The sequence below is a fragment of the Sceloporus occidentalis genome, unplaced genomic scaffold, assembly GCF_023333645.1.
Source record: "Sceloporus occidentalis isolate IW3139 unplaced genomic scaffold, rSceOcc1.0.p SCAF_3, whole genome shotgun sequence".
Taxonomy (NCBI): domain Eukaryota; kingdom Metazoa; phylum Chordata; class Lepidosauria; order Squamata; family Phrynosomatidae; genus Sceloporus; species Sceloporus occidentalis.
In genome coordinates this window covers 122,083,539-122,101,621 of record NW_028316983.1, presented here as the reverse complement: position 1 = coordinate 122,101,621, position 18,083 = coordinate 122,083,539, and the positions used below count along the sequence as shown (strand labels likewise).

General features: G+C 43.2%; 1 protein-coding gene across 11 annotated transcripts in view; it reads left to right on the top strand.

The window, feature by feature from the left end:
• The window catches only part of PRRC2C (proline rich coiled-coil 2C), a 194,983-nt gene that overhangs the window by 51,980 nt on the left and 124,920 nt on the right, over positions 1 to 18,083 (top strand). For 8 of the 11 annotated variants that reach the window (XM_089516029.1, XM_089516028.1, XM_089516034.1 and 5 more), the window contains exons 7-13: positions 928 to 1,007; positions 1,420 to 1,553; positions 1,634 to 1,721; positions 11,001 to 11,115; positions 12,786 to 12,866; positions 13,996 to 14,533; positions 16,216 to 16,376. In XM_089516029.1, coding sequence (XP_089372155.1) covers positions 928 to 1,007; positions 1,420 to 1,553; positions 1,634 to 1,721; positions 11,001 to 11,115; positions 12,786 to 12,866; positions 13,996 to 14,533; positions 16,216 to 16,376 — 1,197 coding nt within the window. The remainder of the gene's footprint in view (positions 1 to 927; positions 1,008 to 1,419; positions 1,554 to 1,633; positions 1,722 to 11,000; positions 11,116 to 12,785; positions 12,867 to 13,995; positions 14,534 to 16,215; positions 16,377 to 18,083) is intronic. The other 3 variants (XM_089516035.1, XM_089516025.1, XM_089516032.1) reach the window with 2 other exon arrangements.

The window sequence follows — 18,083 nt, the reverse complement described above, 5'->3', positions numbered from 1 at the left end:
TTGGAGATTCTGCAAACTGTGAGATTTGGAAACCTCAGGCTAAAGATCTACAACCAACTCATTGCAAAACAAGAAAGTTTATTGTAAGATGCACAGCAGAAGTAACCACAAGCACGTCTTTGCAGAATCTGAAGGCACAAGGAAAAGTTCCCACTTTAAAACCCCACCCAGGAATCAATCACCACGGCACTAGCCACCTTACATTTGAAGAACCATTACAGTTTATCCCACATTCCAAACCCCTTAACAGGGCCCCATCCACAAGCCAAACCTTAATATTCCACCTTATTTTCCCAACTCCCAACACTATACAAAATTTCAACACACAGAACTATCTAGATCAATATATATATTAAACAAACAACAGTGATCATATGTGAGCTGAATGTATGAAGTGAATATTAAATAACTGGATATGTCTAATATTATACTTGATCTTAACTGGTTCTGACAATTTTCCAATTCTATGATTCTGTGTTTCTCTGTATAATGGAATTTCAGGATAAATGTAATAGATATTCTTCCTATTTTGAAAGCAGGGCTAATCATGCCAATGGTTTTATCAGGGATTGAAAGAAGCTCTATGCTTATGATTTAAACTCTTTGTTAGAAATCACTATTTTTGCTTAATCTCACTATCAGATTATCACAAATGGAGCAAGGGAAGTGCAGCTTCTGCACTAATATACTTTAGGAGTAGGATAAAAGTTGAAACAGTCATGGGAATTGCAAAATAACACAATGTTGCATAATTTAACTGTAAGGCCTGTAAATCTGAACCTTTCTTGGTTTTTATTTTTATTTTTTTCAGACTGTAAATCCTTCTAGTTTCATAGGTTATGATTTTAGCTTACCATATGATTAGTCAATGTATATCTTCTTGTCATTTACATGGAATTTTTTACACCTCTACCTTCTTTTCCTTAGATGTTTAATCAGTACCCTAAACTTGCATATCCTCCAATGCCAAATCCCAACAGGTTCCCTTCACCATCTGAGCTCAACCGGTAAGAAACGCAGTTGTTCTATTTGAACTGTTTGGAAATTGTTCTTTGGGTTCTGTGACAACAGAATTAAGGTTGCATCACATCTGTATGAACTGTTCGCATGGCTGTTATATATTAATATTGCATGTTCTTAATTGATATGCTAAGAACATTTTGTAAGTATACAGCTGAATTTGTATCTCTTTGCATGAACCTTCAGCAGGACGGAGAAAATCCCAGATGCAGGATATTGACTGTTTCCTTGCTGCTGTCTTGTTATTCCTACACATAATAATTAAAAATACCTACTTTCACATATGAAATATGCTGCTCTTACTCTTGTATTTTTCCACTTTCAATTAAGAAATGATAATTTGAAACCCAAATACTGACATGTGAACTTGAATATGATTGATTTTATTTCTTTTGCTAGAGCATTAAGAGGAAGAGGACCCTCTTCATGGAGCTCAGATGGTATAGAACGTCCATCCATCTTAAGTGCCAATGAACTAAAAGAACTTGACAAGTTCGATAATTTGGATGCTGAAGCTGATGAGGGCTGGGCTGGTAAGCTTGTTCATCCCCTAGAACTGGCTACATGTAGAAAAGGTATTTTTTGTGATAACCATCTATTCTTCTTTCTCCAGGAGCTCAGAGTGAGGTAGATTATACTGAACAGTTGAACTTCAGTGATGATGATGACCAAGGAGGTAACCAGAAAGAACATAATAACAGGTTAATATACTGAATATATTTATGTTTAAGAAACCTAAAAATCATCAGCTATTTTTTTGTACTGCATCTGCATTCTGCCTGTCGCAGAACAAGAACACCAGTGATATAGTTGCATATGCTAAAGTACTGGATTTGAATGCTGGAAACAGTATATAATCATCTGCTGGTTAATCTGCTCTGATTTACATATAAAACTGAACATATAAAACTGTTTATATCAAGGATACTTCACGGCATTTTTCTTATGTGGTCATCATTCATGGCATTTTGCTTTTACTTTTTTCTGTGCATGTTATCAAATTATCCCTTTTGATATGTCTTGGAAACTTAGAGCTTCAGCTTTAAAGCTTGTAAACTACAAAACAGATAATCAGCCAACATTAGGAAATAAAGATTAAAAATTTTGTTTCAGCTTTTAGACCAATCTCACTTATCAACCAAGATGCCCAATTATTTACATCTATACTGGCCCGGAGAATAAACATCTTTATTACTGACTATGTTGTTCAAAATCAAACAGGCTTTATGCCAACTCAAAAAATATTAGACGCTATTCATAGAGTGCTGAATGCCATCTATTATGCTTCTCATTCAGAGACTCCATTGGCAATAATGTCTCTTGATATATTGAAAGCCTTTGATCGCTTAGATTGGGAATACTTATTTGGAGTGCTTCAAAAGATGAATTTTGGTTCAGGATTTATTAAAGTTTTGAAATCTTTATACAGTGGCTCCCAAGCAACTATTATTGTCAATAAACTAATCTCAAAGCCCTTCCCTACACAAAGACGAACAAAACAAGGCTGTCCCCACTCCCCACTTCTTTTTGCCATTGCTATTGAACCTCTAGCTAATTTCATTCGATGTAACCCTAATATATTAGATCCAAAGATCAGAGGCCAAATTCATAAATTAAATTTATTTGCAGACGATATATTACTCTTTTTAGAATACCCTCATAAATCTTTTATGAAATTAAAAGTTATTTTAGATTCTTTTGACCATTTTGCAGGTCTGCGAATTAATTATACAAAATCTAAACTTTTATGTTTTAATATTCCTTCTGATCAGCAGAACATACTGCAAAAGTTAATAAACTTACAATTATACCCACCGGGATTTATATATCTGGGTATATATTTGACCAAAGATATTAACCAACTTATTCCACCCAATTATAAAAATGTTACTAGTTGGATTATTGCAAAATTAAAAGGATGGAAACATCTATTCCCCTTGATTTTAGGGAGAATTGCCCTTGTGAAAATGTTTATTGTTCCACACCTTTTTTTGCTATTCCAAACGATACCTATGTCTCCTTCGACCTTGAGAATTAAAAAGTGGCAAAGATAGATTAATACATATATTTTTTGATAATAAAAAACCTCGTTTGTCTCAATCTATCAGATTCCTCCCCTCAAAAATGGGGGGGGGGGGGTTAGCCATACCAGATCTTCAATTACATTTTACAGCTTTTCAATTGTCTCAGGCGATCCGTTTAATTAAAAAAAAGTACTAATATCTCATGGGCAAAAATGGAACTCAATATAGATATACACGCTTTCCACAGTAAAAAAAATTTTTTAAAAAAAGTATCAGCAAAGGAGATTAAAGGGCTAAACAACTCTTGGTTTAAAACTAACCATTGAGATCTGGCAAAAATGGAAAGATATTCTCTCTCCAGATTTGTCACCTAATTGTCCGTTTTTACATCATCCAAATTTTTTTCATGAGGATAAATTTTGGCAATATAAAGGTTGGGAAGAAAAAAGAATTTATCAAATTAAAGACCTCTTTAAGAATAATAAACTCAAATCAATTGAAGATTTAGCATCAACTCCAGACCCATTACCGATCTCGTGGTTTCAACTTAAGTAAATAAAAACTTTTCCCTCTAGCTTACTTAAGAAAGGGGAAAGATTGAGATCTATGACTCCCTTTGAAATTTTATGCAATGATCCTGTTGGAAATAGTAAAGGCTCAGTCTCCCAAATATATCATCTAATTTTGTTGAATTCATATCAAGATACAAATATATCAAAACATTGTGGGAAAGTGAATTAAATTTCTTCTTCGTGGTCTCTGCGAATCATACAAATGGGTTTTACTGCGCCTGCGCAGTGCTGTTCGGAAACTTCTAGAATCACTGGGCAAAGTTTACTTTGCAACATATAGAAACTTTTTGGCAGTAACCCCGCCCACCCGTTATAAGGCCCCTGCCTTCCCGCTCTTTCCCCAGTTCCTTTTTTCCGCCGTGCTGGTTGCTGTTTGGAACTTCGCTCTTGCTAGCTCGTTTGGATCACTGGTTCTATTTGACTCGGACTGTTTTTTCTGGACTTTGGCTTCTCTTCTTCCCCCGTGTTATTTGACCTCGGACCGTGTACTTCGATTTGGATCTCGGATCTCGTTTTGGCTTGTCGACTTCGATAAAGGATGTCTCCTCCTTTCAAGAAATGCGACGTCTGTGGAGGAAAAGTTCTTGTACAGGACCCGCATTCCTCTTGCCTGCTGTGCCTCGACCGGGACCACGACCCCAGGGCTTGCAGCCTCTGTAAGTCTATGTCTTCCCAAGCCCGGAAGAACCGGGAATCGCAGCTGACGTCCGCAATAGCCCAGGGCAAGATTCGGGAGGGGGATTCTCGCCCTGCCTCGGCCCCCTCGGCTTCTGCTGTGACTCCTGCTCTCCCGGCCCGTGATGGCCCGGCCAGCGCACCTCCTTCTACTTCGTTGGTGCTGGATTCGGGGGCTTCTGACGCCGCACCCCCTGTGGCCCACGGCTCCACTAAGCCCAGTGCCACCTCCAAACCCACTAAGCACCCTCATAAATCGGGGTCATTGGGTTCTGCTGCCGCCTCTGCTCCACCTCGCGAAGAGGGAGCTCCCTCCGAAACATCGGGGTCATCCCAGCGAGCGGCCTCCGACCACAGGTCCCATAAGGCGGCTTCGGCGACATCTTCTAGCTCCAAGAAGGCCAAAGCCAAGTCGGGATCGTCGGACCATTCCAAGCCCTCCAAATCTGATGACTCCGCCTCGAGAGGGGCCGCCTCCGAACCCGATGCCTCGGGCCCGAAGGAGTCCACCTCCGGGAAAAGAGATGGAGCCGGACAGGTGACTAGGATCTCGGAGTCACCGATCCTCTTCTTTCCCCTGGATGCACCTGCTCGCCCTAAGTCTGGCAAAAAGAGGCAATCATCGGCCCCGGTCTCGACATCTTCTTCTGCTAAGAAGGCAAAGTCATCTAGTGGTCACCCAAGTTCTCATTCAGGGTCTCCATCCAAGAGGCTGGCCGCACCCAAGGAGGCTGCTGGGTCCTGCAAGGCCCATCATCGAGACCATCCTCGTCCCGACTCCCCTGTGATGGTTGCTTCCCTCGCCACGCCGTCTGTTGAGGTCCACTCTCCTGTAAGGGATCGTGACCTTGGGGCCGCCGTCCAATCATCTTCGGTTCCAGCTCCGTCAGCTTCGACAGCGCTCCCCTTTCTCCTTTCAGATGACGAGGACCCTTGTGACCTTCCAGTGAGGTCCCCTTCACCTGCTCCGCGTTCACCGGCTCGGGAACTCGATGATGCTACATACTTCTACGACTCGGAAACTGACCAGTTCTTTTTGCCAGTTCCGAGGGAGGTCGCCTTGGCTAAGCCCACTTCGGTTCGGGACCGTGTTCGTGAACAAGACCGTGCTCATGGCCAGGATCGACACCGACCCGAGGAACGCACCGACCGACCAGGGCCGTCTTCGGCGCCTTCCTTGCTGCCCGTGACCCGACCGACTGAACGCACCAGGCCTGTGGCTGCTGTTGAGCTGGTCTCTTCGGATTCTGAACCAGATCCCATCGGTTCTGATGACGTCTCGGGTGAAGAGGAGCTTGCTCGGGATTCCCCTCAATTCCTTCACCACCCGGAGATAGCCTCCCCGACGGATGATGTGAGGTCGTTTGCAGAACATGTTATTAAGATGTCCAGGGCTCTGGACATCGAGCTCTCATATCCTGAGGAGGAAGCCAAGGATCCGGTTGAGCGCAGGGTTCATGGTCGGGTCCACGCGACACCCTCCGTCCCGTTCCTGCCATCTCTAGAGACTTTGGTCAAGCGCTCCTGGGACGCCCCTTCTTCACTCCTTGGCCCGCCACGCAAAATTGAGTCCCTCTACAGGGTTTCGGCTCCAAGCTCACCATGGTTGACCTCGCACCCTCGTCAGAATTCGGCTATCGTTGAGGGCGCCCAGCAGGTCTCCACGAAGCGTCAGGCGGCGTCACCAATGGACAAGGAGGCCAAGAAGATTGATGCCTTGGCTAGAAAAGCTTATGCAGCGGCTGCGTTGGCGGTGAAGGCGACCAACTACACTGCCTGTATGGGCGCCTATGTTCAAACCCTGATGGAGGGCATCTCCCCGATTGTGCCGGACGTCCTGAATGGGGTACAACGGACACTGACTGAAATCAGAGATGAGGCCCATTCCATTGGCGCCTGGCTCATCACAGCGTCCAGGAATGTCGTGGAGTGTTCGGGCAGGGCCATGGCAGCATCCATCGCCCTAAGGAGGCACGCCTGGCTAAGGGGCTCGGACCTCAATTCTAGCGTCAGAGCCACCATTGAAGACATGCCCATTGATGACTCGGGCCTCTTCCATGCCGAGACTGACGATAGACTCAATCGAAAATTCAGGATGAAGGCGGCAGCAAGAAAACATGGTATGTTGGCCCCCGTTCCATCCCCTTTCCGCAAGCGATTTCGCCCTTGGCAACAGCAGCAAGGTCAATTTCATAGGTCCTCCTATCAGGACCGCCAGTTTCATCAGCAGGGCTCTCAGCGCCAGAGGTACCCGTCCCAATCCTCTTCGTCTTCTGGCCGCCGGAATCAGTCTTCCCGGTACTGTAAAAACCGCTGGCAAGACCCCGATCAAGGCAAAAAGAGGGCATGAAAACTTCCCGCGCACTTCGCCTCTCTTCTTTGCTTTTTGGACATCCTTAGGCCCTTTGCCAACGTTTGGGCCTCTATTTCTTCCGACTCCTGGGTACTAGACATTGTCTGTAGGGGCTATTCCCTCGAGTTCGAAGAGCTCCCGCCCACCGGAGCTTTTATTTCCACCACCCCCCCCTCGGACACCCTTCTCGACGAAGTGCGCACTTTGCTTCTCAAAGGGGCAATCTCTCCGTTATCCCCTGAACACTGTTCCAGGGCCTTTTTCTCCAGGTACTTCACGATACCGAAGGCAGATGGCGGCATCAGACCCATTTTGGACTTAAGAGAGTTGAACCTCTTCCTCGAATACCGCCGGTTCCGGATGGTAACCTTGGCTTCTATTTTGCCTCTCCTATACCAGGGCCTGTGGTTTGCAACGGTCGACTTGAAGGACGCCTACTTCCACATTGGAATTTGGGAGTCCCACAGGAGATTCCTCGCCTTCGCCGTCGGCTCCACCGCGTACCACTACAACGTGCTTCCCTTTGGCCTTGCCACACGGCTCCACGGGCCTTTACAAAGTGCATGGCTCCAGTGGTAGCATACCTCCACCAGAAAGGTTACAGGGTCTTCCCTTACCTAGACGACTGGCTGTTTGTCGCCGACTCACAACAGGACCTCCGAGAGGCAATCTCGTTCGCCTTGCATCTGTTGGACTCTCTCGGACTGGTTGTCAACAAGGAGAAGTCTCACTTCACTCCGGCCAGGCAGGCCAAGTTCATCGGAGCCATCCTCGACTCCGAAAGATGCTCCGCCTTCCTTCCTACGGACCGCTTCCAGGCGTTAGTAGCATCACTGAAGCCTTGCATTTCCCACAGAAGGGTGAGGGCCAGGGACGTCCAAGTCGCTCTGGGACACATGGCGTCAACGACCTTCGTGACACCGTGGGCACGGCTTCGCCTACGCCCGCTACAGTCCTGGTTCCTCTCAGTCTTCTCCCCGATGGAGGACCCTCCGTCAAAGTGGCTCACGGTACCGAGGCCGGTGGCCACCTCCCTGAGATGGTGGTTGGACGATCGCAACGTCTGTATCGGGATGCCTTCCATCAGCCTCAGCCTCAATTGACTTTGACAACCGATGCTTCTCTGGAGGGCTGGGGCGCCCACCTGCTCGACCTGGTTGTCAAGGACAAGTGGTCGGCCCAGGACAAACATCTCCACGTCAATGGTTTGGAGATGCTCGCAGTCGAGAAGGCTCTGAAGGCATTCAAGCTCACTGTCACAGGCAACGTGGTCCTTCTCAGGACGGACAATACTACCGTGATGTATTACATCAACAAGCAAGGAGGCACCAAGTCCAGGACTCTGCTCGAGATCACTCTCCGCATCTGGGACTGGTGCATCCAGAGACAGGTGCTCCTCCAGGCGATTCACCTCCCAGGAGAGGACAACAAGTTGGCAGATCGCCTAAGCAGATCCTCTTCGGCGTGCCACGAGTGGAGGCTCCATCCGGAGACGGTCAGTGATCTGTTCGAGCGGTGGGGAACCCCCCGGATCGACCTCTTTGCGACCGAGTGGAACAGCCACTGTCCCCAGTTCTGCTCCAGAAGGCTAATGGACGGATCCCTCGGAGACGCGTTCGCCTTCCTTTGGACGGGAGAGCTGCTTTACGCCTTTCCTCCCTTCCCTCTCATCACCAGGGTGGTGTCCAAGATGACAACGGACCATTCGCATGCGATCCTGATCACCCCGTGGTGGCCCAGACAGCCTTGGTTCGCATCCCTTCTCCACCTCTCCAGGAGATGCTTCCTCCGCCTTGACTTCCGTCCCGACCTGTTGTCGATCCAGGACGGCCAGATCTTGCACCCGGACATCGTGAACCTGCCGCTGGTGGCCTGGAAGATACAGCCCTAACCGCCCTGCCGGAGTCGGTGAGGACGGTGATCCTGGCTGCAAGGAAACCTTCTACCCAGTGGTCCTATGCCCTGAAATGGAAGCGGTTTAGCCTCTTCCTTGATCGAAAGGGCTTGTCTCCTGCTCAAGTCTCCACTCCAGTGGTGCTGGAATTTTTGATGGCGCTTTTGGATGAAGGGCTGTGCCTCGCATCCATCAAGTGCTATTTGTCTGCCATTTGTGCCAAGTACCAATTCGGGGGGAGGGCTTCCTTTTTTAGGGATCCCTTGGTGAAGGGGTTCCTTAAGGGATGTGCCAACTTGCATCCTCCTGTGTCGGTACCGGCGCCGGCTTGGAGCTTGGAGGCGGTACTGTCCGCGCTCCAGTCCAAGCCCTTCGAGCCAATGGCCACAGCGGACTTGAGACTACTGACTTGGAAAACCGCCTTTCTTGTGGCCATCACCTCTGCCCGCCGTGCGGGCAAACTCTGTGCCTTGCGGAGGGACCAGCCCTTCCTGAGGTTTCACAAGGACAAGGTGGTCCTTCGGACAGACATTACTTTCTTGCCGAAGGTTGTGTCTGCTTTCCACATGTGCCAGGACATTGTGTTGCCTACTCTCGCATCCAACTCAACTTCAGATGCGGAGCAAAGCCTGCACTCTCTTGATGTCAGGAGAGCTCTGGCTTTTTATTTGGACAGAACTGCTGCCTCCAGTCGCTCCGAAAGACTCTTCCAGTGCTACTCGGAGCCGAAGAAAGGGTTGCCTGTGTCTGCGCAGAGGCTTTCCAAATGGGTGGCCGGTACCATCCACCTCTGCTATGAACTTTTGGGCAAACCTCTCCCGGGCAGGGTTCGGTCTCATTCCACAAGGGCAGTGTCAGCATCCTCTGCATTCCTGTCGGGGATTCCCTTGGAGGATGTCTGCAAGGCTGCTGTCTGGTCCCAACCTCTGACTTTTATTAAGCATTATAGGTTGGACACCAGAGCCATCCGAGACGCAGCCTTCGGGAGGGCTGTGTTGGTTTCAGGGTTGCATTGATTGCACTACTGATGGTTTGTGTTTCAGCACTTATGTACATATGCTACTGTTTTCAATTTGTTGAATGTTGGTTTGCACAATTTCTATGGGACTGGTCTTGCACGACCTCTTGTTCCCTTCTCAGGTTTAGCAATGTTGTTGCTATGTTTGGTCTGTGCATCAACAAAAAGACTGACTCTTTTTATGGTTCAAGGGTTTATTGTTTCAATAAATATACCTTTGGTTTACCACAGCTTTGGTTTCAGGACACTCCCTCCGCCGCATACCTAAGCTTGTCAGTCTAAACCCATTTGTATGATTCGCAGAGACCACGAAGAAGGAGGACAGGTTGCTTACCTGTAACAGTATTTCTTCGAGTGGTCATCTGCGAATACATACAAATCCCACCCATCCATCCCCTCAGTGTCCTGCTCTTATTGGCTCTTTCCATCGCCTGCTTGGCGGAAAAATTGCGGAACTGGGGAAAGAGCGGGAAGGCAGGGGCCTTATAACGGGTGGGCGGGGTTACCGCCAAAAAGTTTCTATATGTTGCAAAGTAAACTTTGCCCAGTGATTCTAGAAGTTTCCGAACAGCACTGCGCAGGCGCAGTAAAACCCATTTGTATGTATTCGCAGATGACCACTCGAAGAAATACTGTTACAGGTAAGCAACCTGTCCATACCAATTCCAGAATCAGACTGGTGTGCTATTTGGGCATCTTCTGTGTTGAAGTCAAGATCAGCTTTAACCAGAGAGAACTTTCTAAAGCTAGTACATAAATGGTATCTAACCCCTGTTAGGAAGTCACAGATGATAAAATCTATATCACCTTTGTGTTGGAGAGGTTGTCTAGTCTTAGGGACTTATATCCATATGTGGTTATACTGTTCCAAAATTACTCACTTCTGGCATGATGTGATCAACCAAATTGCTCCAATTACAAAACAAAAAATATTTTTTTGCCCAGCTCTTTTGTTACTTTCAATAAACACAAAAGGTAATAAATCTTTAAAAAACAGAAAGTTGATATCTTTTTTGCTGACAGCAGCTTGTCTAGAAGTGGCTAATAATTGGAAGACAGGTCTTGTATCCCTGGATAGCTGGTGGAAAAGAGTTTGGGATCAATGGCTTATGGAGAAATTAACATATAATATGAAATATAACTCAAAACAAAATCAAAGACCTGTTCAGGAAAAATGGTCTCCTCTTATAGATTACATTAATACAAATTTTACATCCGTTTCTCCTCCATCTAGCCACTGTTCTTTATGGTTAGATTTATTCTAAACGAATTGAATTGTGTAAAATTTTAATAAGGAAAGTTTTTAACGATATGAAACTTTTTTATACCATTGTTTTATGATTGCATGATTTTGTATGATGAATAAAGTATTTTTATTATTAATTTTTTTAAACATAAAAAGATAGTATCTAAAAATGTTCTTTCATTAATGTTCTTTATCCAGTAATGAATCTACAAAAGACCTGGAGAAGAAAAATGGAGAACATAAATCATCTACCGCTTCTTTGCAATCAATTGGATCAAAAGGCCCCTATAGCAAAAGTGGTCAGTTTGACCAGGTATGTTTTATTTTATCAGTTTCTATACACCCAGTATGCCCTGAGTTACAGATTGTTTATTGACCTGTGTTTTATATTAATTTTGTACAACAAATACACAAACAAGGTAGCATATTTGCTAAAACATGGCTGTTTACTCTGCAGTTGAAATCTTTTAAAATGTGCAAAGCTGATATTGCTGTTGTCCTGTTACTTACCAGTCCTTGTCTGTTTAGTTGTATCTTGCTTTGACTTATATATGTTGTCTAAATCAGGGGTAGGCAACCTTTTTGAGCCGGGGGCCAGGTTGCTGTCCCTCAGACAACTGGGGGGCCGAAGCCCCCAAAAAATAAAATAATTAAATAATTTAAAAATAAATAAATAAATAAACCGGGACAAATGTAGGACAAAATTTTCAAATGGAGGACATTTTTTTTTTAAATGGACAACATGCGAAAAAATTTGCTGATTTTTAAAAAAATGCATGTTTCTGAGGCTTCTATAGACAATTTCCCCCCTTGCCCGCTGCTTGCCCCCCCCCTTGCCTGCCTCCTCCTGATAGGCCAAAGGCCCCACACCCTCATGTGAGAGGCCAAAGGCTCCGGCGGCGATCAGCGGCAGGGCCGGGCTGGGGCCGGTCCCAAGGCCTTGCCGGGCCGCATCCAGCCTGCGGACTGTAGGTTGCCTACCCCTGGTCTAAATAGTCTGGCTTCTTGCCTCTCACTGAGTTAAGAGTGGTACATGTCCAGGACTACAGCCACTGTCTCAGTGTCCATATGCCACATTGTTCAACATGATTGGAAAGTTTTACCATGGAACACATGTAATAATTTTGGTTTTGTGTTCAAAAGAAATTGATATCAAAAGTTCAGGTAGGATGTACATCAATATTCTAGTACAGGTGACTGAGTAGTGATGTATCCCCTGGAACACTGTTTTCACTGCTAGGCTTTTTCAGAAGTAATGAAACCTGTGCTGCTTTATGTGGCATAGGAAAGAACTTTTTCATAGCAATTAGTCATTGCCATAGGGCAAACACATTGAAACTTAATCCAATCAAGACAGAGGTGCTCCTGGTCAGTCACAAGGAAGATCAGGGAATAGTGACTTTGTCAGTGCTGGATGATGTTACGTTACCCCTTAAATCTCGAGCTCACAGACAGAGACCTCAAAGAACAGGTTGCTTATCTGTAACTGTGGTACTTCATGTGGTCATCTGTTCCTGTCCCTCACACAAAGCAGTCATACCTCCCCTATTTCAGGTCCCTGTCAGTTTTACAGTGGACTTCAAAACAGAATGGGGGCAGTAGCTTGGCAGGCTTAGACATGTGCAGGAAATGGGAGGAAGCGGGGTACTCATGCTAGGCTATTCAGCTCTAGAACTCTCTGAATGCAGCACTGACGCAGGTGGGAAAATCATTTGTATTAGACCACTCACAAAACCACAGTTACAGGTAAGGAACCTATTCTTACTTCTAATATGACTGAAGTACTTCTGGTTAAAAAGCAGCTAGTAATTTTATATAATTATTGAGATTTGAGAGGTATGTTCTTTATCTTTATTTCTTCTTTGTTCTCCTAGCTTTTCTGATTTTGTGCAGAATTCAGCTTTTATAGTTAAAGGTGTTTAATGGGCTTCATTCAGCTTCTTGGTTTTAGAAGAATATTTATAAGAATTTATTTTTATTCAGCAGGGCCAGGGACTGTCACCAACACAGTCTTTGGTGCTTGAGAGGGGCAGTTCTGGGCAACATCCAAAATCTGTCCTTCAGGTATGAACAAAAGTTGAAATAACAATTGGATGCAGATATCAAATATTTATATTCCTTTCTTTATTTTCTACTAAAATGTAAACTCTGCTCAGCTATATTGGCATGACAGGCATATGACATGTATTGTATGATACCTATTGCTATCATTATGTTTTTTCTTTCAATGATTTAATGAAAAGCATAGGCTAGAATCCAAAAAAGTCCCTTAATGTGTGGAAAGTAAAGTGGTTTTGCTTGTTAATAGGAGTTGACTTTTTCTGTTCCATTACACTTCATAACAACACATAAAATGTAGTTCTGAAGATCCTTAATCTGTAGAGGTATCTGACACTGGGGAGGTAGTGTACCCTGGGTGAAGGCTGACAATTCCTGGTACATGTATAGACTACCTGCAATTACCTGAACACTAACAGTAAATTATACAGTGGGGCCTTGTTTTATGCTCATACTATATGATGATCCCCTGTGGATACCAAAATCATGGTTGCTCATTTATAGTGGTAAAGTAAAATTATTTACTGTATATAAAATGGCAAAAGAAAGGTTTGCTTTTTAGATTTTTTAAAGTACTTTTATGTCAGAGATGTAGAAACCACAGATACAGAGGACTTAACTGTACTCACCCTAAAACAAAATGTTATAACCTGCTACATTCTCTACTCCTTAAAACCTGCAATTCATTCTTTCTTTAAAATGTTTTTAATTCCCATAAAGTAATAAAATAAATATGTCTGGAAATAGTAATAGATTTGGCAAATACTAAAGATTTTACTTTTTCTTCTATATACTAGTTTATAACATAATTGAAAAGGCCCTTTTAGAATAGCAGTTGTTCATGGTATGTCTTAACCCTAAATTTATTCCTGATAAAGTTATCTTAGCTTAAATTAATGCCTGCTCTGGATATTTCTCAGTGAAAATGGGTGAAATTTAAGTATTCCTAGTACTGTTCCCCTTGCTGGTTTATATTGTATATGATCAGCACTCCACTTGCTAGGCCTTACCTGACCATATGTGATAACATTTTGAGATTTTACATATTGGAATTCCTTTTCCAAGGTTGCTAATAGAAGCAGAAAGCAATTTAGGTATTTGAGAGTTTTCTGTTTTTCTTTATTTCACAAAACAGCATCCTGTTCCAGATCGATTGCCAGGACCGGGAAAACAGGGTTCCTTTCCTCCTAGACCAGTGCCAGATGAGGATGAAATTTGGAAGCAGAGGAGAAGACAGCAAGCAGAAGTATCTGCAGCAGTAGAACGAGCCCGTAAAAGACGAGAAGAAGAGGAACGAAGAATGGAAGAACAAAGAAAAGCAGCATGTGCTGAGAAATTAAAACGATTAAATGAGAAATTTGGATGTGTAACAAAACCACTCCGGGAAGATTCATTGAAGGAAAAAGAAAAGATGAAGGAGAAAGAAATTGAAAAGGAGAGGGGGAAAGCAAATGAAAAGGGGAAAGACAAAGTGATAGTAATTGACAGAGAGGAAAAAGAAAGCCAAGAGAAAGAAAAAGAACCTGAAAAGGAGAAAGAGACAGAAAGAGAAGAGAAAGAAAAACCAGAAGAGAAACCTACACCTGAACTTTCTGAGCCTCAAAAACCAATCACCCCACCTCTGAAAGTAGAGAAACCCGAAGAAAGTGAAACCAGCAATGATGAGGAAAGAGGTCTGTATCAATTATTTTGTTTAAGTCAGGCTAACTTGAGCTGATCAGAGTTTAAATCTTAACAGCATCTGGAGGGCTTGCAGTTAATCCACACCCACCATTTAAAGGAAACAGCATATTGGCCAATGTCAGATTTTTTAAACATAGGACTGCCATAGTAATTCTCAATTTAGACATTCAGAAAACAAAGTTTTGTTCTTTGTCATGGTCTCTGTGAATCACACAAATGGGTTTTCCTGTGCAGAGCATATTCAGAACTTTCTAGAGCTATTAGAAGCATTTTGCCAGTAGCCCCACCCACTTTCCATCTGCCTTATTAGCTCTCTTCCCACTTAAACCCTCAGTTCCTTTTTGAGATTATAGATTAGGGTATATTATAAACAAATAATGTTACAATTATTGTTGTTGTTATATTGTTGTTGCTGTTGCTATTGCTGTACACATTTTTAAATCGCCTGACAGAAAACATTTAAGATAGGCTTATCATATCCTCCAATAATGATTGGGAGATAGAAGAATTAATTGACCTGAATCTTTTGATCAGTCGATACTAGAGTAGACTGAATGTTGAGTCAGTATGCAGATGAATCCCACTAATTCAGTGGACCAAGATTAAGTTTATAGTTTATTTATAGTTTATTTTTATAGCGCTGTACAGGAGGATTCAGGCCTTTTTGAATGATATAGACCAATATATATGTGTACACATGTGTGTATGTGCCTTCAAGTTGAGAGTCAACGTATGGCAACCCCATTAATTTCATAGGGTTTTTATAGATGAGGCACACTCAGGTGGTTTTACCAGATCCTTCCCCATATGTATGTATTAAAACTATGTCTGCAGTCCTGCATACAATAAAGCAGATGTAGTTTAAGTAGCCTAATAGTCTGTTGTTTTGTGTTGAATGTGTACTAAAGCAGCTTTTCTTAAATGTTTATTGTAGATGTTTCAACAGCAGAAAAGGACAGGTGCTGCTTAAATTGAACAAAAGCTTATCTAATTTGAAATAAAAGCTGCTTTAGGTTCTTAATTTCCCAGGAAGATATACATTGATACATATCTGCTATATATCCTAGCCTTAAGTTTCCAATTTATGGAGAGTGCACTTGCTTAACCTGCAATTTTTTTACCCAGTGTAGAATTCTGCCAACCTAGCAGTTTGAAAGCATGCAAATGCAAGTTAATAAATAGGTACCACTCTGGTAGGAAGGTAAACAGCATTCTGTACAATCATGCTGGCCACATGATCACAGAGTAATTTCTGACAACGCTGGCTTAGTAACAGAGATGAGTACCGCTCCCTATGATCGGACACGACTTGATGAACTTGTCAACGGGGAATACCTTTACCTTTTACATCCAGTAGATTAATAGTTAATGGTCTTGGTTCAAAACTTACTGAATTCTGTTCTGCAGATATCCATTTTTGCTTTCTTGTTTCACTGTAAGTGTAGCTTAAGGATATTTTCCTATATGTACCATGTTTGTTAGGCTTTGTCTCCGACTTCTCCTTAGTTTCAACAGCTTCATCATAATATGTAGTATGACTAAAAATTACCTACCTATATTAACATATTAGATTATTGGGATGATTAGGATGATTTTTTTCATTTGAAAGTATGAGCTGCTTTGAGTAATATATATTTGGTTCTAGACTTGCTTTTTTCTCTTCTTTGGACAGAATGGCAAGCTGTTTCCGCTACACAGGAGAACAATAATAATGAAAGAGAGAGTTCTCATGAAAGTGAGGCAGATTCTGGTGCTCACTCTCGCCCTGCTCTTTCTTCTGGCTATTCAAAACAGTTTCAGAAATCATTACCACCAAGATTTCAAAGGCAACAGGTAAAATATTGCTTTGGGAACGCTAAAATGTATACATACTATAGATGTGAATTATTCAACTACCATTTTTGGTTGCAAGCAGAAACCAATCAGATTATTAAACTTTACTGTGAGATAGCTGTGGACAATGTTCTCTGGTGACCAGTTCCCTAAATCTATAAGTCTATTGAGATTTTTTGTTTTCATTTCCCACTTTCCTTTAGTTCTAATTTGGCACTTGTTATGTTTATGAATATTTTCAAATGTTAGCATAATGTAACTAAAGTATGGTAAGTGAACATGCCAGCGATTTTTCTGTTGTGGAAAGTGCTGAAAAACAAATGCTGTTGTTTGTTGCTTGCCCCATCCAAATGGTGCTAGTCCTGATTCTCATTCTTCTTTTTGTGTTAATTAACCATGGCTAAGCTTTGAGTTTAAGTAATCTTGGCTGGGGCTCCCACTTTTGTTGAGGTTTGAAGCCTAGAGATGGAAGAATATTACATTGTATGTGCCCTATTCCAGTAAGTTTTTGATACGTCTCTCTAAAACAATCACTGGGAATTTGGCATGGGTAGAAACGTTTTGCAAATCTGTTTCAGAAATTAAAAAAAAAAGTTTCTAGCAAAGGAGCTTACTTAAATATGAAGGGAATTTTCAGCCACTGAAGGAGCCACGCATGTATGGGTTAATTCTTGGTACTCCCAGGTGAAGCTTGGGATCACGTGTAAATGGATCCCTGGCTCATCAGTTCTTTCACCTTGCCCTACCCTGGTGAATATACTCTGAACTGAATATACTGTACTCTGTTCCTCCATCTTTCTTTTGGCTATATTTCCATTCTATATTTCTTCTTTGTTCTAACCCCCTTCCCCACCTTTTTTAGCGCAGGTGTGGTAGTAGGTCCTTCTCCCTCAGATTCCTTATTCCTTGACTGCCTCATGCCTTTCTGCTTATTGTGCTGTGTGCCTTTGGGATGAGGGTGGAAATGAGGAGGTTAAGACCAAATAGAAAGGTAATTCCGTTCCCCCAGCCCCTAGACACTTCAGAATCACTAGTGACATGTGAATGCTCTTACCATTGGAACTGTGCATACTTGCCAGCCATCCCCATCCCTATGGTTGCCTTTTCTGGAGCCACCATGTTCACTGGGTGGTTGGTTTCATAGATAGGGGTGTTAAATCGCTTAGAAGCAGACCTTAGTTTGCCTCTGACTTTGCTGAGGCTACTAAGCACACTTCACATTCTCAATTAATAGAGCCTTAAACAACCTTAACCCCAGGGGGCTGTGGAGGTAAAGGAGGAGGTTCTTAACTTTCCAGATGCCTCTTCTCAATCCATTGAGATAGCCAAATGGGTGCAAGGCAGAGTGACCCAAACAGCCTGTTTTAATATACAATCTTTCACTTGTTTCCCTTCTGTTTTAGATCTCAGTAATAGTTTATAAATTGCCTTGAAGACAATTTCATTGTTCAGAAGGTGGATGAAGTCACAAGGGGATCAGCTATTTTAGATCCGATCCAAAGCAACACTAATGACCTAGTTAATGGGGTGGAAGTGGTGGGATCCTCAACTGGGAATGACAGTGTTCTACTGGAGTTTGTTATACAAAAGTAAGGAGAAGCCAAATCTAATGTTCATTCTAAACTTTAAGAAAGCTCATTTCAGTAAACTTAGAGAAATACTGGGAGTGATTCCATCTGCAGAGCCAGTTGTCCACCTCTTCCTTCC